General features: G+C 45.4%; 1 protein-coding gene and 1 long non-coding RNA gene across 6 annotated transcripts; one reads left to right on the forward strand and one right to left on the reverse strand.

Annotated features, from left to right (window-relative positions):
• Nucleotides 1–16,335: 16,335 nt before the first annotated feature.
• LOC124660858 (cytokinin dehydrogenase 4) lies at nucleotides 16,336–18,804 on the forward strand. Its single transcript, XM_047198694.1, has 5 exons — nucleotides 16,336–17,166; nucleotides 17,279–17,406; nucleotides 17,507–17,767; nucleotides 17,863–18,125; nucleotides 18,209–18,804. The coding sequence occupies exons 1-5, from the start codon at nucleotides 16,557–16,559 to the stop codon at nucleotides 18,531–18,533; spliced, it is 1,587 nt and encodes a 528-aa protein (XP_047054650.1). The 5' UTR covers nucleotides 16,336–16,556; the 3' UTR covers nucleotides 18,534–18,804.
• On the reverse strand, nucleotides 16,884–21,783 carry LOC124660859. Of its 5 annotated transcripts, none has more exons than XR_006989995.1 (3): nucleotides 18,667–19,768; nucleotides 17,932–18,323; nucleotides 16,884–17,392 (listed from the first exon to the last, which is right to left on the reverse strand). It is a non-coding gene; the product is annotated as an uncharacterized LOC124660859 (long non-coding RNA). The 5 variants fall into 5 exon arrangements; XR_006989997.1 differs by having other exon boundaries at nucleotides 17,932–18,072; nucleotides 18,238–19,768; XR_006989996.1 differs by adding an exon at nucleotides 21,722–21,783 and having other exon boundaries at nucleotides 16,889–17,392; nucleotides 17,932–19,502.
• Between the last annotated feature and the right edge of the window lie 400 nt (nucleotides 21,784–22,183).

Here is a 22,183-nt window from a genome sequence, read left to right on the forward strand (position 1 = left end):
GAGAGCGTTGTGAGATTAAGCATACTCAGCGGTTATTCCGCACAAGCTCGTGGTGAGCAAGGAGCCCTCCTCAGCCTCCAGCCTCACCCGAGTTACAGTAGGTGGCATTCCGCACTGGTTCCGTGGAGTGATCTTGATGATTGCATTCAAAGGTCCAGCCTCACTCGCCGCTCTCTGGATGCCCCTGACACTGATGAGGATGAAGAAGAAGAAGAAGAAGAAGAAGAGGCGCACGAGTCCGATGATGAAGATGCCTCCGAGTGATCCCCATGGGGCGTGTAGCATCGCGCTAGTCCCCTTTTTGGCGTCTCGATGCCAAAGGGGGAGAAGCGTTCTATTAGGAACTCTCTCGGGGATTTGCATGGTTTGGGCACAAGCATATGCGTTTATCATTCCTTTATTGCTTGTGTTCCCTCTTATTTGAACTATTTGCTTTGGTTGTGTTCCGTTTAAAACTATGTGCTATGTGGTGTGAGACATTGTTATGGTTTTCGGATTTCTATATGTTGAGATCAAGGCTATTTATTATGTGTGATGCTATATCTCCGTATCATATATCTACACATGGGTATGATTTCTAGCATCCTATCTCAACTTCATATATGTTTATGTCTCTTGTTAGAGCTCATGATGGATACCTCTTGTGTTGAGGCACCTCGCTCCTATGTGTTGTGTATTTGTATTCAAATGAAAATTACTTATATGCACACATGTAGGGGGAGTGCCTCTATGTTTTTGCCATCATGCTTGTCTCTATAGTAATTCTCTTGCAAATCCGTATATTGTCATCAAACACCAAAAAGGGGGAGATTGAAAGAACATCTCTCATATTATGTTTTGAGTGTTTGATGTCAATGTATGTGATACACTAATGTTTGTTTAAGTGGTACAGGGATTATATAGATACATTTGTATGTGTGTTGGATGTGGTCAGTGCTGTCAAAAAGTCTCAGCAAAAAGCTCACCAGGCCGGATAATCCGGGCCAGATATTTCCAAAATATCCGGCCCCCAGAATTTCGGCTAAGGACTTGAGGAAATGCAGCTCAGTATAGGGGCCGGACATTTGCCCGGATATTGTCCCGGTTTTGTCCCAGGGCTGGATTATCCGGGCCGGACATTTCAAGAATATCCGGGCCCCTCGAAAATGGCTAAGGACCTGAAGAAATGCTTCTCTGGATAGGGGCCGGACAATTGCCCGGACATTGTCCTGGTTTTGTACCAGGAGGCCGGATTATCCGGCGGATTATCCGGCCCTAACTTAGGCCGGATTATCCGGCCCCCGGAAGGGCCAACGGCTGGATTTTGGGGAGGGGTATTTATACCCCTCTTCTTCTTCCTTCCCCCTTTGCTCAATCATTGCACAAGAAATCTGCCAAGCTTCACATCCATTAGAGCCACCTCAAGAAACACAAGATTTGCAAGATCTCCTTCCTCCCCCAACCAAAGCTCTTGATCTTTGGACATTCGAAGGAGAAGCCACCGATCTACATCCTCACCGAAGCGTTTTTCATTTCCCCCTCATTTGTTTGAGGGATCTCATGCTAGTATTCCTATTTGGTTCCCTAGTTGATTTGTGTTGATGTGTTGTTGTTGATTGTTGTATTGTTACAGATTTGGGAGCCTCCAATTCAGTTGTGGATGTGTGCCCCAAGAACCTTGTAAAGGCCCGGTTTCCGCCTCGAGGAAATCCCTTAGTGGAAGTGGGCTAGGCCTTTGTGGCGTTGCTCACAGGAGATCTGAGTGAAGCCTTCGTGGCTCGTTGGTTTGGCTTTCGTAGCAACCACACTCCTCCAAACGTAGACGTACCTTCTTGCAAAGGAAGGGAACTACGGGAATCATCTCCGTGTCATCGCGTGCTCCACTCTCGGTTACCTCTATCCTATTCTATCTCTTATATTGTGTAGCTATATCTTGCTTAGTTGCTTATCTTGTCATATAGGTAAATTCACTTAGTTGCATATCTAGAGAATTTACCTTTGTGTCAAGCCTAAATTGAAAAAGAACTAAAAATTGGTTAGCACCTATTCACCCCCCCTCTAGGTGCGGCATACGATCCTTTCATCTACTAGTATAATTATATGAGATATTACATGCATGCATACATGCTTGTCTTCATTTCTTAGACGGAAGGCTCAAAATGCGCATGGCTTTGAATCACGGAGCCATCAAGCGTCTAGAATTTATACCATGAGTTACAGCAGACACGCGCACCAAGCGCAGAACCAAACTAATAGCAAAAGAGAACATAGAAAAATGTCAAGCCAAAGCGCGAGCTTGATCTAGGATGAGGCAACATTTTATTTTGTTGCACCGGAGCAATCATGATCATGTCCACACCAACATGTCTCCACCGGAAAAAAGAAACCCTCCACCGCACCAAAACTACAGCTCAAGGGGGAACGTGACGATAAGCCGATAGCCTAGTAGAGCTTGAGGATCCAAAAGAGGGTGGCCTTGCAACGATGACTCCAAGAAGGTGCATAGGATGAGAACACGTCAACGCCATCGGCAAACACCAAGGTCCTGCAAAGTTTTCACCTAGAGCTGTAACCCCCCACCCCTAGAGCTCGGGATAGGTCCAGACTCAACACAACATCTTCCCATGTTGTTGGGAATATGCACACCGGAAATAGATATGGCTACGCGCCGACCTAGCAAAGCCCCCAAGGCGCCATAGAAAACAAAACATAACCATGTAAAAAGCAGTCAGGAGGACGCTGCGTGAGGGCTGCGACACCAACGATAGGTCGTAGAGTGATCCACAAGAAACAACCAGAGAGGCTTGCATGAAGCGAGGCCACCAGGAAAATTAGCTGTTTGAGGTGAAGGGACATAGTCCATCAATTCGAACTAGAGGACCTCATCGAGATGCCTTAAACAAGGTAACGACCCCCGCAGGTGACGACGTCACCAGCACATGCTAGAGCCTTGCTCAACTTTCACCGAGGTCCAAACTGATCAAAATCCCGTCGCGAGGACGCAGAGCGGACAGTGCAAAAATTACAGCTGGATCTAGACTCACTCGCGGGATGAACGCAAGAGCTGGCAGGTCAGGCCCGTCGAGACCTGGATCTAGACATCAACAACGATGGTAGCTCGGCAGCACCATGGCATCCGCACCATCCCCATTATGCTAACACCTACACTAGCATGAACTGGTCGGACAGATACCAGAACACATTCACGAGAGCAATTGCAGTACTGAGCATGCTACCTACCGGCGATCACGCGCCAGCCTAGGGACCCAATCCCACATAGCTAGCAAAAACGTCGGTCACAACAACGCCGAAATTGCCAGAAGCCCACCACGTTTCCGACACATCCCAACAAGTAAGAAAAATGGCCTCCGACCACAGTACAGGTCTGGTACCTGCCGCTCAGACGTCTCCATCTACCTCAACTGCACGACCATGACGGATGGCACATGAGGCCATGATGGGGAAAGCAGGGGTGAGAGAACTATCGGGCCAGCTAGGCCTAGATCTGGCTGCCCTCACGACCGCACCCCTATAGCACCGGCGATAGCTGGGAGAAGCTCCACCACCAGGCCTGAACACAAACCACGGCGGGAGCCATCGGATGGGGTCGGGACCAACGCCTTCCATCGCCGCCTGGTCGAGCTCGCCCCGTTGGATCTTCCGGCGTGAGGGAGAGAGGGAGACCGCCGCCGCTAGCGCCGCCCAAGCTTTGCCCGACGGCACCTAGGGGCGGGGGGGGAGGAGAGACCGCCGAGGCTTTGGAAGCGGGGGGAGCGGGGCGGAGTTGAGTCCAACCGCTACTCTCTATCACCATGTTTATTGGTGTTGTGCTTGCCTCTGTGTGCGATTATAATATCACCTGCTTGTCTTCATGAAGAAGTACTCTATATGTTGCTTGCTGAAGTCACCTGTGCCAGTCAATGCCCCCTTGTCCTCTCTCTCTCCTCTACGATAAGTGAGAGCTCCCCTCGCTTAACCAGGATGCTCCAATGTCCTCTCCACCGGAATAGTCGGCCGGAGCTGGACCAGGAGCAGCCCCGGAGTACATAGGTTATCTAGTAGTTCTATTTTTAGGTGTCTAGGTTGTGTTGGCTGGGCTTGTGCCAGAGTTTGGCGTTATGCTGAGAGATATGTGTTGTATCTCGTTGGCCAGATCTAGGGCTTTGCTGTTGGTGTTCCTCCTCTTCGCGGCACTCGGATGGGCGTCGACGACCTCCACCAGCAGCTTCACAAATAAGGCATGTGGTCTCCGGGAGTGGGGATTCCTGGACTCGATGTTGTCTTCTCTAGCCGGTCGTGGCGGTGGGGGGGAGAAGCCGTGTGCAACCTCCGGGAGTTCAAGCTTGGCGGAGACGGGAAGCTCATTTTGCGACGACGACGAGCTATACCACAGTGGTCCATAGCAGACCACTGATCTTCGATGCCAAAGGGAGGCATCTGCAGACGCGATGTGAGCGTATTTTTGACCTCCAACAACGGAGGCCCCTACTCGATGGTGCGATGGAGGCATTCTTCGCCCTCTTATTCCCAAGTGGTGTTGTCCCCGGTGAGGAAGATGGTGGCCGAAGGCCGCAACCATCTCAGATCTTGGGTGGTGAGGCACATGGACTTGATTGCTTTTTCAGAAATCTTTATGAGGTCTCCTATGTGTGTTTCAAGGGCTTGCTGGTAATTTTTACTTTTCTTGAGCCCCCTCTTGTAATTTGTACCACCTCCTAGAATTAATACAGCATCTCAGTTCTTCGGGACCCTTCCTGTTAAAAACAATTCGCATGTGCCTGCATGTCCTAGCCCATGGTCGTTCGTGCCGGATGGAGAATTGGATATCCGGATTGATGTAGTTGCACCTGCATGGGAGTGGATGGTTGCGTGTAGTGGATCTGTAGCTACCCGCGCGTGTGATGTTGCCTCCTCGGAGTTGTGTCCCACTTGTCGCGTAGCGGGTGCAAGTCAGCAGGGTTCTGTGGCGATGCAGGTGTTGTGCCTAGGAACCTCGTGTTGCACATGTAGCAGGCCCCTAGATCGAAGACTGCCAACACTGCGAACTAGGAGCCGTCGGGAGTCCTAGATACTCCGTGTTAGCACCGATTTGCACTTCTTTTACACAAGATTTCTTAGTTGTTGGTTAAAATTTTATTTAGCTAAGTGGATTTAATCTATCAAATTCAGGAATTCGAAATTTGGATCTAGTCTAGTCTAAAGAACCGATCCTATCTTTGATCGAGACCGGGTGCCACGTCCCCAAGGAGATTAAATTTCATCTAGTGTGGCGTGATACGAAACTGGTGAAGAACCTATCATCAGCGTCATAAGACTAACCGCTCTGATACCATGTGAAAGTTGTAGAACCCTAAATTGTGTTTCATGTTTATTTCGTTGACTCTTGGTGGGATATATAAGGAGGTACATGGGAGTAGATTTGAAGTACAAGAAGTTAATCTAGAGACCTAGTCTAACTCTAACCCGTAAACGTATGTTGATGCCCACAAGTATGGGGGATCGCTGAAATCTTTGATGGGAAGTATTACCCAAATTTATAGTTCAACTCAAGGGGAACACAAGAATACCAATAAGACTTTAGCAATTAAGACGTCACTTTCAACCACACCTTTATATCAATAAACTCACAAAGAAAGTGATGATTTTATAGCAGTTCATTCAAATAGTAAAAAAGCAAATAGTAAACAATAGCAGCGGATTTCCAGTTTTCACCGGAAGTATAATTATTTAACTTTCAGTGGCTAAAAGCATAGGCATGAGGTAGTAGTGGGGTGTTGTATGAAAGATATTGATCATATAATGTAATCTCACTAACATAGCATCCATCTATAAATCAGTTGTGTGTAGGTGTGTGCGCCAAATATAGCTATGCATACTAACAAAGAGAATTTGATAACATCTTTTACCCTGGTTGCCCATTTTACCGGGCCAATTTGAAACTACAAGCAATTAAGGTCTATCCTTTAGAATAGCCCGGAGTAAAGAATTAAGATTCATGAACACATAACATCCTCGAACTATCACATATTCCCCTTGTTTTTTCTATCTGTCACCTTAAGGATCCACAGGGTCAACATAATAATAAGTAATACACCTTGAAAATAGATACCAACCTCATATATATGATATTGAAATATAGGTTCATTACTGAAATCATGTCACTCGGGCCCTAGTAACAAGCATTAAACATAGTAAAGGTGTATCCGCACTCATACATGAATATCCTCAAGACAAACACCTCAAATCTCGATACATATGGATGATTACATGATCAATTTCATCCAAACCCTATCCACCTCTTAAGCTTATAGAGAACTACACACTCATGGTGATGGAGAGTGAGCCCATGATTGTTGCTGATGACGTTGGTGGCGTTGATGACGAAGAAGCCCTCGAAATCACTCTCTCCGAGGTGGAAAGCAGGATCAATCTGACCCCTGAAACAGAGATCGTGGTTTTGATGGTGTTCTGTTTCGTGAAACATCTTGTGCCTCTGGCAGGGTACGTTTTAGTGTATATAAGGCACCACGCGAAGGAGGGATGCGAGACGATGACCAAGGGCCATACGTGGCTTGGTGGCGCGCCCTATGCTGGTGGGCGCGCCACCTGGCCTCGTTTGGGTCTCGTGGCTCCACTCTCGTGATCCCAAACTCCAGGTCCCCTCTTTTGGTGAAAAACTTCCGTGTTATTTTTCCTCGATTTTTTTTGTGCGAAAACTGACAAAAACAAGAATTTTGCTAAAAAACGGCGTCAGATTAAACAGTTTTATCCAAGTATGGTTTGATTCCAGAGAAAATCTTTGAGCAAAGTGAATAAAAAAGTAGATACATTTGAGATGTATCATATGCATATCCTAACAACGTAACTACTATCTCCATCCCAAAGCTTAAGGCTTATACACCCTCCGTTCATTGATATAAGGTGTATAGTTTTTCTAAAAAAAGCTCCAAAATATAAGGTGTATTATGTAGAACCACTCATTTGGACATTTTTCTTACGGATTCGATTGCATTTTCTTAGCTCATGCAAACTCCTCTATTTTCTCAAAGCAATAATTCGGGGGTAATCTTGCCCAAAACTCGTGTAACTTGCTCTCAATGTACGTTTCTTAATTTCCGTGCCAAAAACTATACACCCTGAACGGAGAGTGTTATTTTCAGAAAGTCAAACTATGTCAATTTTAACTATTTTTTTATCAAAAATTCTTAACATGCATAATACAAAATCAATATCATTAGATAGATAATAAAATATTTTTTCTTATGGTATCTATAAAATATTATATTTGTTGATATATTCTTCTAAAAAAAATTACTTGGTTTCATTTAAAAAAAAACTTAACCTTAAGATGGAGGTAGTAATACAGGATATACCTACAAACGTGGAGTAAACAGCAAGCACACACGTCAAATTATGGTCACAACTTTCCGGTCCCCGTTCCATTGTTTTGCAAGTGTCATTTTCAACTGTTCTTCGTCGCTACCTGCATCGTTGAATAGTAGATTCACTGGTCATTTGGTAAGCATGTTGTCCCTTCATTTATCACTGTCTTGCCGGCTAATTAATTACCATGTGTTTGCTTCTTGTGAAAACGTTTGAGTTCATATGTTTCACTTGGATGACCTGCCCGCTGCGGCTATACTATTTATAGGCTAAATAAGAAAAAAAAAAACACCTAATAGCTGGCTATAGCTCTATTTAGCCCCTATTTAGCTCCTAATTACCCTCTAAGTTAGCTGCTAAACTTCCTGTATTTTGAATTTCTCTTTCATTTTCTCTTTTATTTCTTATTTTCTAAATTTGCATTTAATATGATTAGATAAAACTTGTGAGTTGAATAATTAAATACTTATTTATCTTGAATAGTTAAATAAATTGTATCATTAATCGTGTTTGAGTCATACTTTTTCCTCTCTTTTTTGGTAAGATATAATGGAAATATTCCAAAAAAAAATATTTAAAAACGCCAAATGGAATAGCCCTCTATAGCTTGGTAGCCTTTCATAGCCTCCAAAAATGCCGCGGGTAAATGAAATAACCCGCTATTTTAAAGTATGGTTCCAACTGAATATTATTCGATCTATTCTCAACACATACTAATTTCGTGCTGGCTGCGCTGATGTGAAAAGCTAGCAACAAAATGTTCAAAGATGATGGCAACAACAGATCTAACAAGAGTCTACCTAAACACTGGACAACTAATTATCAGATGGTTTGGTTGCTGGCCAAAGTAATAGCAACTCAAGAGTCAAGAGCATGCCATAATTAACTAGGCGCCATAACTTTATTCTAGGGTTGGTTCTGATGGCAAGTCTCTAGCTTTTGGAGCCGCACACAGAGTATTTTAACTAAAATTAGTTATCTAATTGTGTTGCACGTCAATCTCCGTAGGTATCCAACTATGTAAGTTAAAATGGCACGGAGTTAATTAAAAACACCCCCTTGATCTTTCAACTAGAGGAAATATTTGATCAAAGTTATGTACAAAGCAGCTAATTTCAGGATGCCGATAAGATAGTAGACTAGTACTATTCAGGAAGGAGGAAGTTACTGGCGTATGCAGACGAATGTCTTCGAGAGTCTCATCGGCCTCAGGTTACGGTATGTATGGTTTACTCCATTGAAAATTCAGCAATATAATTACCAGAATAATACTCAAACCAATAGTATTTTCTAAGGCACCAAAGTGTGCTACACAACAATAGCTCATCCTTGAATGGGTCCGGGAAAATCACTACTCCCTACATCATTCGTGTAAAGAAAAGTTTGCAATCTAGACGATCTTGCACGAATAGCAATCTAGCTTGGATATCCGTTCCTCACAAGCACCCTTGTAGGGGGGTTCAGTGACTAGAACTAAAAGCATGAGCGGCAGAGGATCCCCTTGCCTCAGGAGTCGATTTTGTAGTACCTCAATGCACATTGTTCCTCCGTCCCAAAGTACATTGCATTTTATTTGTAGGACACAATTTGACCAACAATAACTCTATTACTATGTTACATATGAGACATGAAATTGACGTTGTCATTTATATTTCAAAAATAATTATTTAGGGTAACAATTTTGTATCACAAAAACTACACATGAATAGTGTAACTATTAGTGGAAGGCTTATCATAGTGAAACCTATTATTCAGTGTATTTTGAGATGAGGGGATATCAGTTGCTCCGACAAACATAATGAAAAACCATCAATCTTATAAATAGCTAAGCACCAAATGATTGTGTATGTTAAGTACTTAAAACCCTACAACAAGAGTATAATCAAAGGGTGGATGCCCTAAATATATGCCCCACTTACTGCGAAGTGACTTCTAGATGAGAGATGACGACGAACATGGATATTTATATATGAAGGTAAAAATGGTGAAATTCCTTTAACTTGCGAGGTCTCGCATAATCATTTTGCCTCTGGTCTACAGGATTGTTGATGCTAACCTCACCCATCATAAGCTAGATAAATAAAACAGTGGATCCTTGTAGAAAAAACACTAGCTGTGACAATAGAGATATCCAATTAGTGAGTGTCCTCGTCAGAGTTTTGGTTATAATTCGACCAAGTCATTGGAATGTTGTACCCGGTCAAAATAAGTAAGAAAACAGCACACAGCCGCCCATAGCTAAACTTGACAGGACAGGTCATGTTTGTTCATGCATGTGTGCACAACTAGATGTCGGAAAAGGTGGCGAGCATGTGGTACATCAGAGGACTCGTCACAATGACACTCAAGTATCTTCGTGGTATCTGATCAACTGAAAAATCCCATAGCTGTAAGATATTCTGAATTCATGTAGGATGGAAAATAATATTTCGAATATTTGATTGGTTGTCCACAAATTGGTGCACTGTGTTCACCAACATTTTTTCTATATTGTTATAGTCAAAGAAGTATAGTGGGCACATATTAGTACATGCAGAGAAGTTGGGAAATAGGTGATCAGTCTTACTGATAATCAGGATTTAAGTGGGGTTGATTTAGAGGAAGTGTCATTCAAAAAATCTGATTAATTTTTTTTATAAGTTTATTTTCATTTGTTGACCCGAGTTCCCCGTAGAATGCCCTCCAGCTTGTGTGGCAACAAAACACCAAAGTACACTTTTCCTCTCATCTCTCCTAACTCAATCAACCTCTCTCTTGCCCGCATCACCATTGATTTCGATACTAGGCGCTTCCTCGCAGAGACACTTGTCTATGTCTTCTTTGTAGATATGCTTCCTTTTATCGGAGCTTACCAAAACTATTCGGTTGGGTTAACACCTGGAAATGGTCAAAGTTGAACCCCATACCCCAAGAGTGTCAAAGTGCATGTTGTTTTAGATCATGTGCTAGTCAAACATACTTAGGGTTGACTATCAAAGTAGATGCATGTTTTTTATGATGTGCTAGTCAAAGTAGATAGTGCTTAGTTTTGACCATCAAAGTAATAATTAGTACGGAGTACTAGCATTTTTGCAGTATAAATAATCACCATGTGGACAATAAAAATGATGTTGCTCGACCCACCATGAAATGTACCATGACATCATATAATTGTATTTATTCATAGTACTTCCTCAGTTCCGAAAAATATGTGCACAATGTCACGTTTGAGACCATGCCGATATCTATAGGGCCCTCGTTCATGATATCACGTTATGAAGAAGAAAAAATCATCAATGCTAGAACTGTGAGTCCGTGAGCCAAAAAGATCTAACATCACAATCAATGCACATCTGATAGAGCTACTATAGCAAGTTAGCACTCATCATCTGCTGAACTAACCTGCCATGCTCCTGTTCCAAAAGCACGTGATCCCAGGAGCGCGCAGCATTCATGTTGTATGGTGGTTCATGGCCCCCCTGTTCGTCCTCTCCCCAGAAGCTGGCACGTAAGCAAAACAAGAGGGCCCACGAGCCGAAAGCCCAAGCGACAGGAGAAACATCAACCGGGACACGTGGGTCATGGACCCAGTCAACTCCACCTCTCCGACATCCTAAGGCCGGGCCGCACCGGCGATCGCTCTCCGGCCACCTTCGCCGCCAAGTCCGGCGCGTGCATGCACATCAGCAAGTCTGCAAGTGTGTGTGGCAGTAGGGCGCTGGTCACACATCAGCTGATGAGGCAGTCAGTGCGCACATAGATGGGAACAAAGGAGGAACACCTGTGCAAAGTGCCTACATAATTGGTACACGATTAGACTTTTACACGTCAGAATATACAGATGATGTTCTTCGTGTCTATGAGATGATGTTCTTTCTGTTGGAAGAAAGTCCACTTCTCGTCCTTAAACTTTTGGAGAAATTCACTTTTCGTCCTAGAACTTATTGTTAGTTTAGAACATACCTTAAACTTTTTCACTAGAATTCAAGGACTAAAAGTGCACTTTCTTATTCTTGTTGATATAAGGACATCTCCAACGGTTTGACCTACTTCGGACACAACAAAATATCCGTTTGTGTTTGTTTGGGTTGAACCGCAAACACCAAAATAACCGTTTGGCCACGTTTTTCTATTTGGATCGGGATAGCCCAGGGATAGACGCATATTTTGTCTGGTCTATTCATTAATAGAATATTTCTCAACATATTCTCAACCTAAATAACACATAGGTATAAAGATAATAATGTTGCAATAAAATAATGATAAGTTCCTTATTACATCCAAATAAACAAACAAACGATAAAGTTCACATGCAATGTTCCTTGTCATATCATAATTAAATATATAAAATTACATGTGATGACTACTCCTCATTCTCATCATGCCCTGCCAATGGCCACCGACGCTCATTAATATCCGCTTGGAAACGAGTCGATATGTGGCTATCACAGAGCTTAGTGTGCATATAGAGAAACTCCTTGAATGTTGTTGCCTCTGCCTGCGGCTCAACTCACCCTGAAATTGTCATCCTTCGTCATGGAGGCTGTCATCATGCTCTTACTCGACGACCATATTGTGCATGGTCAAACAAGTAGTCATCACCTAATGCATGGTTTGAACATTCCATGTTCTAGCAGAGTGACAAGCAATAGCCCACCTAGCTTGCAGCATACCAAATACCTGCTTCATATCATTCCCGCAAACCTCTTGTCTGGGCAAATCTCTTCGTTTTCTCTATTGTAAGATTACGGACTATATTCACTATTATGATCCAGTCCGGATAGATGCCATCAACATTATAATATGACTTGTTATATGCATTTCCATTGATCTCATAGCTGACCACATGAGCATTGCTTTCTACAAGTCTGGATAATACCGACGAGCGATGGAGCACGTTAATATCATTGTGGGAACCGGCCATACCAACAAAAAAAAGAGTGCCAACTCCACATATCATGTGATGCCATGACTCACGAATGATAGTGCACCCCTCGGCATGCCTGCTATACTTCTACTGCCATGCAAATGGATAGTTCTTTCACTCACAGTGCATGAAATCTATGCTTCCGATTATCCCCAGAAATCCTCCTGCCTTGTTGACCGACAACAATCAAGCAGTGTCGGCAACAATTGGATCTCTCAAGTAAAGATCGCTGAACACCGCAATCACAGCTCGGTAGAAATTGTACATCACATCAAGGCAGATGATCTCACTCATTCGCAAGTACTCATCAAGGAGATCACCAGGCACTTTGTACGAAACCATACGAATACCTTTAACAATTCCGATAAAAGGTGAAGCCTAGCTTAGCCGTGGGAGCGCACTTGCATTGGAAGTAGGGGCCATAGTCTCTCACGCCCCGTAGAATAGTCAAGAAAAAGTCTCTTGACATCCGATAGCGCCGCCGAAACAGGGTCTCTATGAAGACCGCCTTGGTGGGGTGGAAGTAGTTCTAAACGGCCGGTAGTGGCCAACTTCTCAATCTCGGAACAGGTTGCCGCTGCGAGGCCTCGTCAAGCCCCTGTGCACTGGCATCTGCCTCTTAGTGTGATTGTGGATGAGGGAGGCCACAACAACCATTATCTACGAAGAGCCGTCCGACGAGCTGTCGAGGACTTCCTTGATGAAGAAGTCGATCAACTGTTTAAGGTACTCCTGCGGGGGAACACTAATGGATCGATGGCTCGCCTACACTCTGCAAATGGCCAAAAAGAGTTCAGGATTTCGCACCGAGCAATTGGTCGAACAAGTTCTGGACATCGATACCGGTGGACGGTTCCGTGTGGATGGCGGAGGGGCATGAGATGCAACAAGGTTGGCAAGGGCACTCCACAATGTTGGCACTAATAGTGTCCTCCATCGACCTGCGGGCCAAATAGACGGTGCCACCAATGGCGAGCAACAGCGATGTTTTTCCTAGGATTGCAAGGGGAGGGAGGGCCGTGAACGGGTGAGGTGCGTACGCTGTCCTTGGCTGCCCCGAGTTGGTTAGCACGTGGACTTGTTGATGTTCATATATGGAATCCATATAACGCCGGTCAGTTTGCGTTGGGCCTCCAGACTCGGGATTTACTCAAATTCTGATCAGACAGATGGTTTGTTTGCGTCGGGCCGTTGGAGATGCCCTAAAAATATACTTCCTATGTGGAAGATAACTGGCTCGGATTTATCCACATCACCAGATACATACGAATCTATATATATTCAAGTCGCTTATTTCCGGAAAGATGGGGCATCTTTGTACTACCGTTTTGTACTACGGCTGAAGTACTTTGCTACTATTTGGATTGCAATTATAATAATTTGACCCTCTCGTCCCAAAGTACCATTTTGACGTCTGACAGTAAAATAAACAAAAATATATCCAAAAATATATGCAAAAATAAAAGTGTGGTCACGTGTCTTTTGAGGGTGATTTGTGTGGACGGCATTGACACAAATGGAAGCCGTCAAGGTCAACAAGTGCAAAAAGTGGTCGTCGCCAACACGATCGATGGCGCACGAGTTGCGATCCAGCCATGCGTTTCTTGGTGTAGTGGTTGGCCCCAACTTGTTGAAGCCTACGGTGGCCGTGTTCTCGAAGCAAACTAGGCCGGCCGTGAACATATACATTCGACATTTCGACGGGTGATCACGGTTCCATCAAGCATACACACGCATCATAAGCATGTTTCAGAAGAACGTGTTCAACGCAGCTGCCTTCTAGCCTTCTAGTTTTGACATCGTGACAACTTTGACTTCATTTTGAAGAAAAAAAAAACTACACTTTACTCGCTACCTTGTGGCAAATCTTTATACTCTGATATTTTTTCCTAAATCTATACATGATTTGGTAAAACTGATAGAATGTCCTTGTTTAATGTGTGTCCTTTCCACATATCTGCAAATATCACAAAATGGGTAAAAATGCTAACAAGAAAGGGTCAATTAGGCAAGATTTTTTAATGGAGTAAAAAATCACATTTAAGGGTGAAAGTAGAAAGAAAAATTGTAAGTTAATAGATATATTTTTATGTCATATTTATTATTATGTGGACCAACAGTCAATTTCCTTGACCTTTGTACTATTACCCACTTTTAAAATAACAATTTGATAGTTAGTAGTATATGCTATTTGGTGATGAGATTTATGAGAAAAATAGACAAGTTTTCATCGGAAAATCATTTACACAAAAATTTAAATTAACTTTTAGAATGCACAAATTATGGACGTGTATAGAACAATGGTTTACCTTAGAAACACAACGTACAATGTAGACGCATAAATGCACGCACCCGACACCCTACCCACCACGGGCAATGGCAAAGCCCTGGCTGGCAAAGCCATATACAACTTCCCCAACTCGGGCGGACAGTCTCTCTTGGTATAGTAGCAGAAATTAAAGTTCAAGTTGTTGATTTCGTTACACAAATACTAATATTTTAGTATAAGTACCACTTTGGTTCGTAGATATGAAAAAAGTAGGATTGCAGTGTCATGCCCGCTCCAATCCTACATGATTCCATATGCACCAAAGTAAGTCTAATTCCATCACACAAAAAGGAAAATATTTTGAAAAGGAGTTTTGGGGGGATGTTAGATTCCATTGGCAAATGATTTCTTAGGGAAATATCATGTAGGATTCAACCCTACAAATCGAATAAAAAATTACTGAAGATTTGAATTTTGATTCCTATGCAAATCATTTGAATCAAAGAGGCTACTAAAGTTCCCCATACTAAACAAAATGGCTAGCTCCGTCATTTTTCCACACGCACAATCTCACATAGAACCTACATTAGACCTAAAAGTTGATTAGTTAAAGGAACTGCACCATTTGGCCATGTGGGAGACGTGCATCAGAGGAGAAGGAATATGTCTTGTGGAGTCTGCCTACCAGAGAGGCACATATAGGTGCAGAGGGGCGATCGACAAAACGGTCAAAGTGGTCTCAGCCCTGACCAGGACCCCCTGCTTTCGCCTGTCGGGTTCGACCAAAGCACTTGGCCGCCGTCCGCCAATGCCCGTCGATCGTGTCGGTCTCACTCAGTTTGATCGAATCGAAACTCCATTCTTTTTTTCCCTTACATGTAAGCAGAAGCAGCTGCTGATGTTGCGTATCGACGCATGTGACATAGTACGCACGCACGAACGCAGATGATCGATCGGGAGGGTCCAAGTCGTACCAGAAAAGGTGGTTGCCAGTATCGTGTACGGTAGCTGTACACGTTGCCATCACGTGGATGCTGTTAGATACGAGAAACTAACTGGTGACGGCCCCCACGCTTCTCCGACTCCCAGAATGACCACCATGATTGGTACCGTGGCGATCCAAGTCCATACGTTTCGAGGTAACTTGGCAGAAGTTACATTGGAATTGATCCCCTTTCTCTGTCTGTCTCGTGAAGACAACATGTCGCTGTGGGTTGGGCGCAGACAGGGTCATGCGCGCCATGTGACCTTGCGGCCGAATGCAACGGCAGCAGCTTCGGAGAAGATCCTGATCGTCTCGCATTCTCGCAATGGGGAATTTACAAATCCGATCGAGAAGGATAGTTTCCTGGTCACCACCTTGCCGGAGGCTGGCGGCGATGCGAGGAACACACCTGCAAGATCCATGGGGAATATATGATCTCTGCCGTGCAGGATCTAATCGATCTCTGGTGCTCAGCTGACAGGCTAAGTCCACTCAATGTTGCCATGTCTCTTCATTGGGGTTTAAGTTTAACCGACACATGGTACCCTGCCCATGCATACATGTACTAGGAGTACTAGGCTTATGGGGAGGTGACCAGGCTGTAAAAAGAAACCTTTGTGGCCACTAGGAGATGTCTGCATGCAAGCAGGCGGTCGTCTTACGGATTCTACCAAACAGTGCCCAGATTGGTTGACCACGCCACTTACCTCCCCGTGCTGCTGCTGCGGCTGCGTCGGCGTCGCCACCCAGCCTCCCTCTCTCCCTCCCTTTAAATCTCCCTCCCATTCCTTCTCCTCCCTCCATCCCCACGAACTTCACTCTCCCCTTCCACTCTCTCCTACTTCCCGCTTCCAACAACGAACTCACTCACTCGCTGTTGGCCGTGGTAACTCTAGGTTGTTCTCGCTTGCAAGTTTCTCCCAGCCAGCCGGCTTGCCATCCACCAACCTGCCAAACTGCGTGGACACTTTGGGCTAACTGGGTTCGGTTCTTTCAATCTTACTTGAGCTATAAAGTTAGCTTGGCCGGGAGCCATGGTGAAGGCGTCCATGGTGTGCTATCTCAAGCTGCTGCTCCTGCTCGCTCTCGGCGGGGTCACCATGCACGTACCGGACGCCGACGTGCTCGCGCCGCTGGGGCCGGGGGCGCTGCGCCTCCACGGCCACCTCAGCTTCCACGACGTGGCCGCCGTGGCCCAGGACTTCGGCAACCGCTGCAGCCTGCTGCCGGCCGCCGTGCTCCATCCGGGCTCTGTGTCCGACATCGCCTCGGCCGTGCAGCGCGTGTTCCAGCTCGGTGAGCGCTCGCCGCTCACCGTGGCTGCGCGCGGCCACGGCCACTCGCTCCTCGGCCAGTCCCAGACCGCTGGTGGGATCGTCGTCAAGATGGAGTCCCTCAGCGGTGATGCTAGGATGCAGGTGCACAACGGCGATGGTGCCGCCACACCTTACGTGGACGCCCCCGGAGGAGAGCTCTGGATCAACGTGCTGCATGAGACGCTCAAGCACGGGCTGGCGCCCAGGTCGTGGACCGATTACCTCCACCTCACTGTGGGCGGCACGCTGTCGAATGCCGGGGTCAGCGGCCAGGCGTTCCGGCATGGGCCGCAGATCAGCAATGTCAACCAGCTGGAGATTGTGACAGGTCTCATCTTACACAAAACCCCCAAGCAAATCAAGCACGTTGATTAACTAGCAATAGACCAGTAATAATCAACTACAGTGGCTCATATCTTTGTCATGAACATGGAATGCAGGAAGAGGAGATGTCGTCACCTGCTCGCCCGAGGAGAACTCTGACCTCTTCTACGGCGCTCTCGGTGGCCTGGGCCAGTTCGGCATCATCACCAGAGCCAGGATTGCTCTCCAGCCTGCACCAAAGATGGTAAGTTAATCAGATAACCAATTCCATTGCTCTCAGCTTCTGAATGCACACATAGATCATTTTCTTCGGCTGTATTCACTGACTGGATACACATTGACAGGTGAGGTGGATACGGGTGCTCTACTCGGACTTCGCGAGCTTCACCGAGGACCAGGAGGCGCTGATCTCGGCGGAGAAGACCTTCGACTACATCGAAGGGTTCGTGACCATCAACAGGACGGGCATCCTCAACAACTGGAGGACGTCCTTCAAGCCGCAGGACCCAGTCCAGGCGAGCCACTTCCAGTCGGACGGAAGAGTGCTATACTGCCTAGAGATGACCAAGAACTTCAACGATGATGAGGCCGACATCATGGAACAGGTGAATTAATTATTTCTCGCTGCATCAAGATGTTGACGCGTTAGGCCCAGGTTGTGTGTGGTTTAATTAATCGGTCGTGTTTCTTGTCTTAACAGGAAGTTGGTGTGCTGCTGTCCCGGCTAAGATACATACAGTCGACTCTTTTCCACACCGATGTCACCTACCTGGAGTTCCTGGACAGGGTGCACTCCTCCGAGCTGAAGCTCAGGGCTCAGGGCCTCTGGGAAGTGCCACACCCATGGCTGAACCTTCTAATCCCAAGAAGCACAATCCACAAGTTCGCGAGCGAGGTCTTCGGCAAGATCCTGAAAGACAGCAACAATGGTCCCATACTTCTCTACCCAGTGAACAGAGCAAAGTAAGTAATTTCAAACAATTACTGTCTCATGTAAACTACACCTAGTTGGTAACTCAATGTTCTAACGCACTGGATTGACGCAGATGGGACAACAGGACGTCAGTAGTTATACCAGATGAAGAAATCTTCTACCTTGTGGGGTTCCTGTCTTCGGCACCGTCGCTCTCAGGCCACGGCAGCGTCGAACATGCAGTGAACCTGAATAACAAAATAGTCGACTTCTGTGAGAAGGCCAACGTTGGGATGAAGCAGTATCTAGCACCCTACACTACGCAGCAGCAGTGGAAAGCCCACTTTGGGGCGAGGTGGGAGACATTTGAACGGAGGAAACACATGTACGATCCCCTAGCAATCCTAGCCCCAGGACAGAGAATATTTCCAAAGGCATCACTGCCTATGTCGTTGTGACAGTATCTGCGCTCTATGTAAAGGCCTCTGTAAAGCATATAATGTACATAAATGTAGGTAAAAATATCTCTTTGTAAAGACAAGATCTGCAAAGAAAAGGTAGCCTGCAACTAGTAGTAGTAGTGGGAAGTACCTCAAAATAGAGCAGCCTGACCTTAACTCTGGGTTGTAGAGGATGTAACTTTGAAGGAGGCAATCTTTCGATGATTACAATGTTTCATGTAACAAGATAAGTCCAGCTGTTGTTACAGCGTAGAGAAGAGTTGTGTAATAGTTAACCAGTGTTAATCATGTAGAGTTGCTTGTGTTCAGTTAGCAGCGTTAGAAAGCAGATTCAGGGTAGAGCCTTCATTATCAAAAAAAACTTTCTGTTAGACACATGTACCTTGGATCTCATCTCAGAACGATCTGCAAACATTAAGCATGATATATTAATCTTCACGAATGAATATGATATGCCCTGAACTATGCATGCAACAGCAAAGTTCCTTGTCATTTTATCAACCATATTGTTTCTAACAGTGAACTTTTTTGGAAATTTCCTCCACGTGTGCATCCAACACTAGCAGTTCACAGTCCATGGGGTGAACTAGTTGTTCAACTTCTGTAGATTATACACATAATTGGTATCAAAGAATGGGCAGGAATGAAAGTGCAAAGTTCTGCTGAGGAGGGAACAGAGAAAGAAATGCCCTAAAAGCTGCACAGCGAAGGAGCAATACTAAGAAATGCCCTAAAAGCTGCACAGCAAAGGAGCAATACTCCTGCAATTTATACCAATCAATTATGATCTGCTACTGTCCCTAATAATTATCTGTCCAGTAGCAAAGGAAAAATAGAGAGGACAAACAGTACAATTTGACAAATACTCACGTTCAGCTAGAGTGCATTGTTCCAATCTGAACCAAATCACCAGAGCACTTGCACTCAGCTTCATCCATTTAATTAACTTCAAAGCTCGAGTTGTTACTGGATGGGGATAAATAATCAGATCGATGATTTCCCTAATCAATATTCATGAAATAAACCTCCCTAAATAGTGGCATTAATTTGTTGCATCTTCAAGTGCCAACCATAAAAATGGACATTGCAGAGCTAATCTGGTACAGATAACAGTTGTCAACTAAATAAGTAGAAATATAGCTGTACTCTGGCGCATCATACGTGAAAAAGAAATAGTATGCAGTGTCAAAAGGAGCATCGGAGGTACCAGCTCACAGAAAGTGATAGATTACACAGAACCATCATAGCTAATAAAGGTTAGTATTTTTTACGGGGTTCAGTAGTCTGTCAAGAACTGGATAACGTTGGAGGACAGTTAAGGAACACGTACTGATCTAATCTACAGTACTGACAAGAAACCAGGTGTTGATTGATGTCCAGATGTTATGCAAGCCTCTGTTTAAATCTACCTGTATCGTTTTTGGACTGAACTGAACCAACACAAGCTGTAATGAACTAGTGGCACACTCTGGGTGCAACCATCAGAAGCAACACCTATCAACGACTGTTGCACACTGCATGTGGCGTGGATTACAGTAACATGAACACCATTTGGTCCTAAGTATCACAAGACTGAAACTACTCATGTGATCTGACCATACACAGCCATTGAATGCCAGCTTGTTCACAGAAAACACGATGCAGCATCCCAAAGAGCAGTGTAGGTACCAGCTCACAGAAAGCTATATATCACACAGAAAACATCAACGCTATTAACGGGTTCATATCTGTCAAGGCCCTGACAAGAACTGGATAACGTTGGAGGGTAATGCAGGAACTTGTACTGATCTAACCTTCAATACTGACAAAAAAAAAACAAGCCTGATTGATGTCCAGATGTTAGTCAAACCTGTCTAACTCTACCTGTATCATTTTGGACTGAACCAAGACAACTAGTGGTACACTTCGGTAACTACCACCAGAAGCATCATCTGGAGGCCAATCCTATCAACGACTATTGCGCATTACAGCAACATGAACATCACTGCTATGGTCGTATCAACAACATTGCTCCTGACCATTTGGTCCTAAGTATCACAAGACTGAAACTACTCATTTGATCTGACCATACGCAGCCATTGAATGCCAGCTTGTTCACAGAAAATACGATGCGGTATCACAAAGAGCACTGTAGGTACCAGCTCACAGAAAGTTATATATCACACAGAACACATCAACGCCTGTCAAGGCCCTGACAAGAACTGGATAACGTTGGAGCGTAATGAAGGAACTTGTACTGATCTAATCTTCAATACTGACAAAAAAAAAACAAGCCTGATTGATGTCCAGATGTTAGGCAAACCTGTCTAACTCTACCTGTATCATTGTGGACTGAACCAAGACAACTAGTGGTACACTTCGGCAAGTACTACCAGAAGCATCACCTGGAGGCCAGAGTAACTATCAACAACTATTGCGCACTGCATGTGGATAACAGCAACATGAACATCACTGCTATGGTCGTATCAGCAACATTGCTGCTGACCATTCGGTCCTAAGTATCACACGACTGAAACTACTCATCTGATCTGACCACACGCGCGCAGCCACTGAATGCCAGCTTGTTCAGCACTGGTTACAGAGTACAGAAAAAATAACACATGCAGTGCATCGCCCTTCCTGACATGTCATTCAAGGAGAAGATGATGGGTCAGTTGCCTGAAACTACTGGCGATTGACCTCACTTCGCGGCCTGTAGACCGTATATCTAGCCAAGCTTATCCGTGTAAGATCAATCATTCATTCGTTCATTCAAGGATCGGCAGAACTGACAGCAAGGGCGGAAAGTCGCGCCCCGAAATCGAATTGGTGACGCGACCGTTCCAAAACCCTCAAAATCCACGCGCGCGCGCAGGACACCGGTACTGCCACGCTGAGGACGGCGAAACTCAGTTCGGTAAAGCTACAGAACAATTTGAGGGGGGACGAAGGCTCAACGGAAGCAAAAAGAAATTGGCCGCCGCTCGCGCGCGGCTGTGCGTGCGTTCCTACATCCCACGCGCTCGCGCGCGGTGCCTCTTCCACAATCCTCCAAACCCTAATTACAACCCGTGCGACACGCGACGCGAGGGGTCCGATAGTAGCCCCGGAATCGCTGGATCGGCGGCCGTGGCGCGCGCGTGCGTGAGACGGATCGGAACGGCGGAGGGACGCGAATCGGGGAGAGGGAGGGAGGGAGAGCTCACTTTGCGTCCCACGGGGAGCCGAGAAGGAGAGTGCCGCGCGCTGTTGCGCCGCGCCGGGCGCCGGGAGCCGGGAGGAGGCGAGAGGCGGTGGCGGAGCAGAGAGGTATGTGGAGGAAGGGCGTCGCGCGTTCCGGCAACGGCGCACGCGGGGAGTTGTATATGGGCCTCGGCTTTCGCGGCTTGTGGTCCACGCACGCGTGAAAGAGCGTGGGCCGCTTCTTTCGGGGGTGCTGTACGCCAACCTGGTCGGCGCGGACCAGGCGCCGCAGACCCCCCAGGCGGGTTATTGGCCCGGCCCAACATTCCCACTCCTTATTTTTTTGCTTTTTCGTTTTTTCTGTTCTATTAATTTTACGTTTTTCAAAAGCTGATTCTTTTTAGACCCGATTTTTAAAACTATTTTAGTTTTTTCTGAAATTTAAATATTTTAAAAATTTGAACATTTTTCAGATTGGAACAATT

Source organism: Lolium rigidum, chromosome 6, assembly GCF_022539505.1.
Source record: "Lolium rigidum isolate FL_2022 chromosome 6, APGP_CSIRO_Lrig_0.1, whole genome shotgun sequence".
Taxonomy (NCBI): Eukaryota; Viridiplantae; Streptophyta; class Magnoliopsida; order Poales; family Poaceae; genus Lolium; species Lolium rigidum.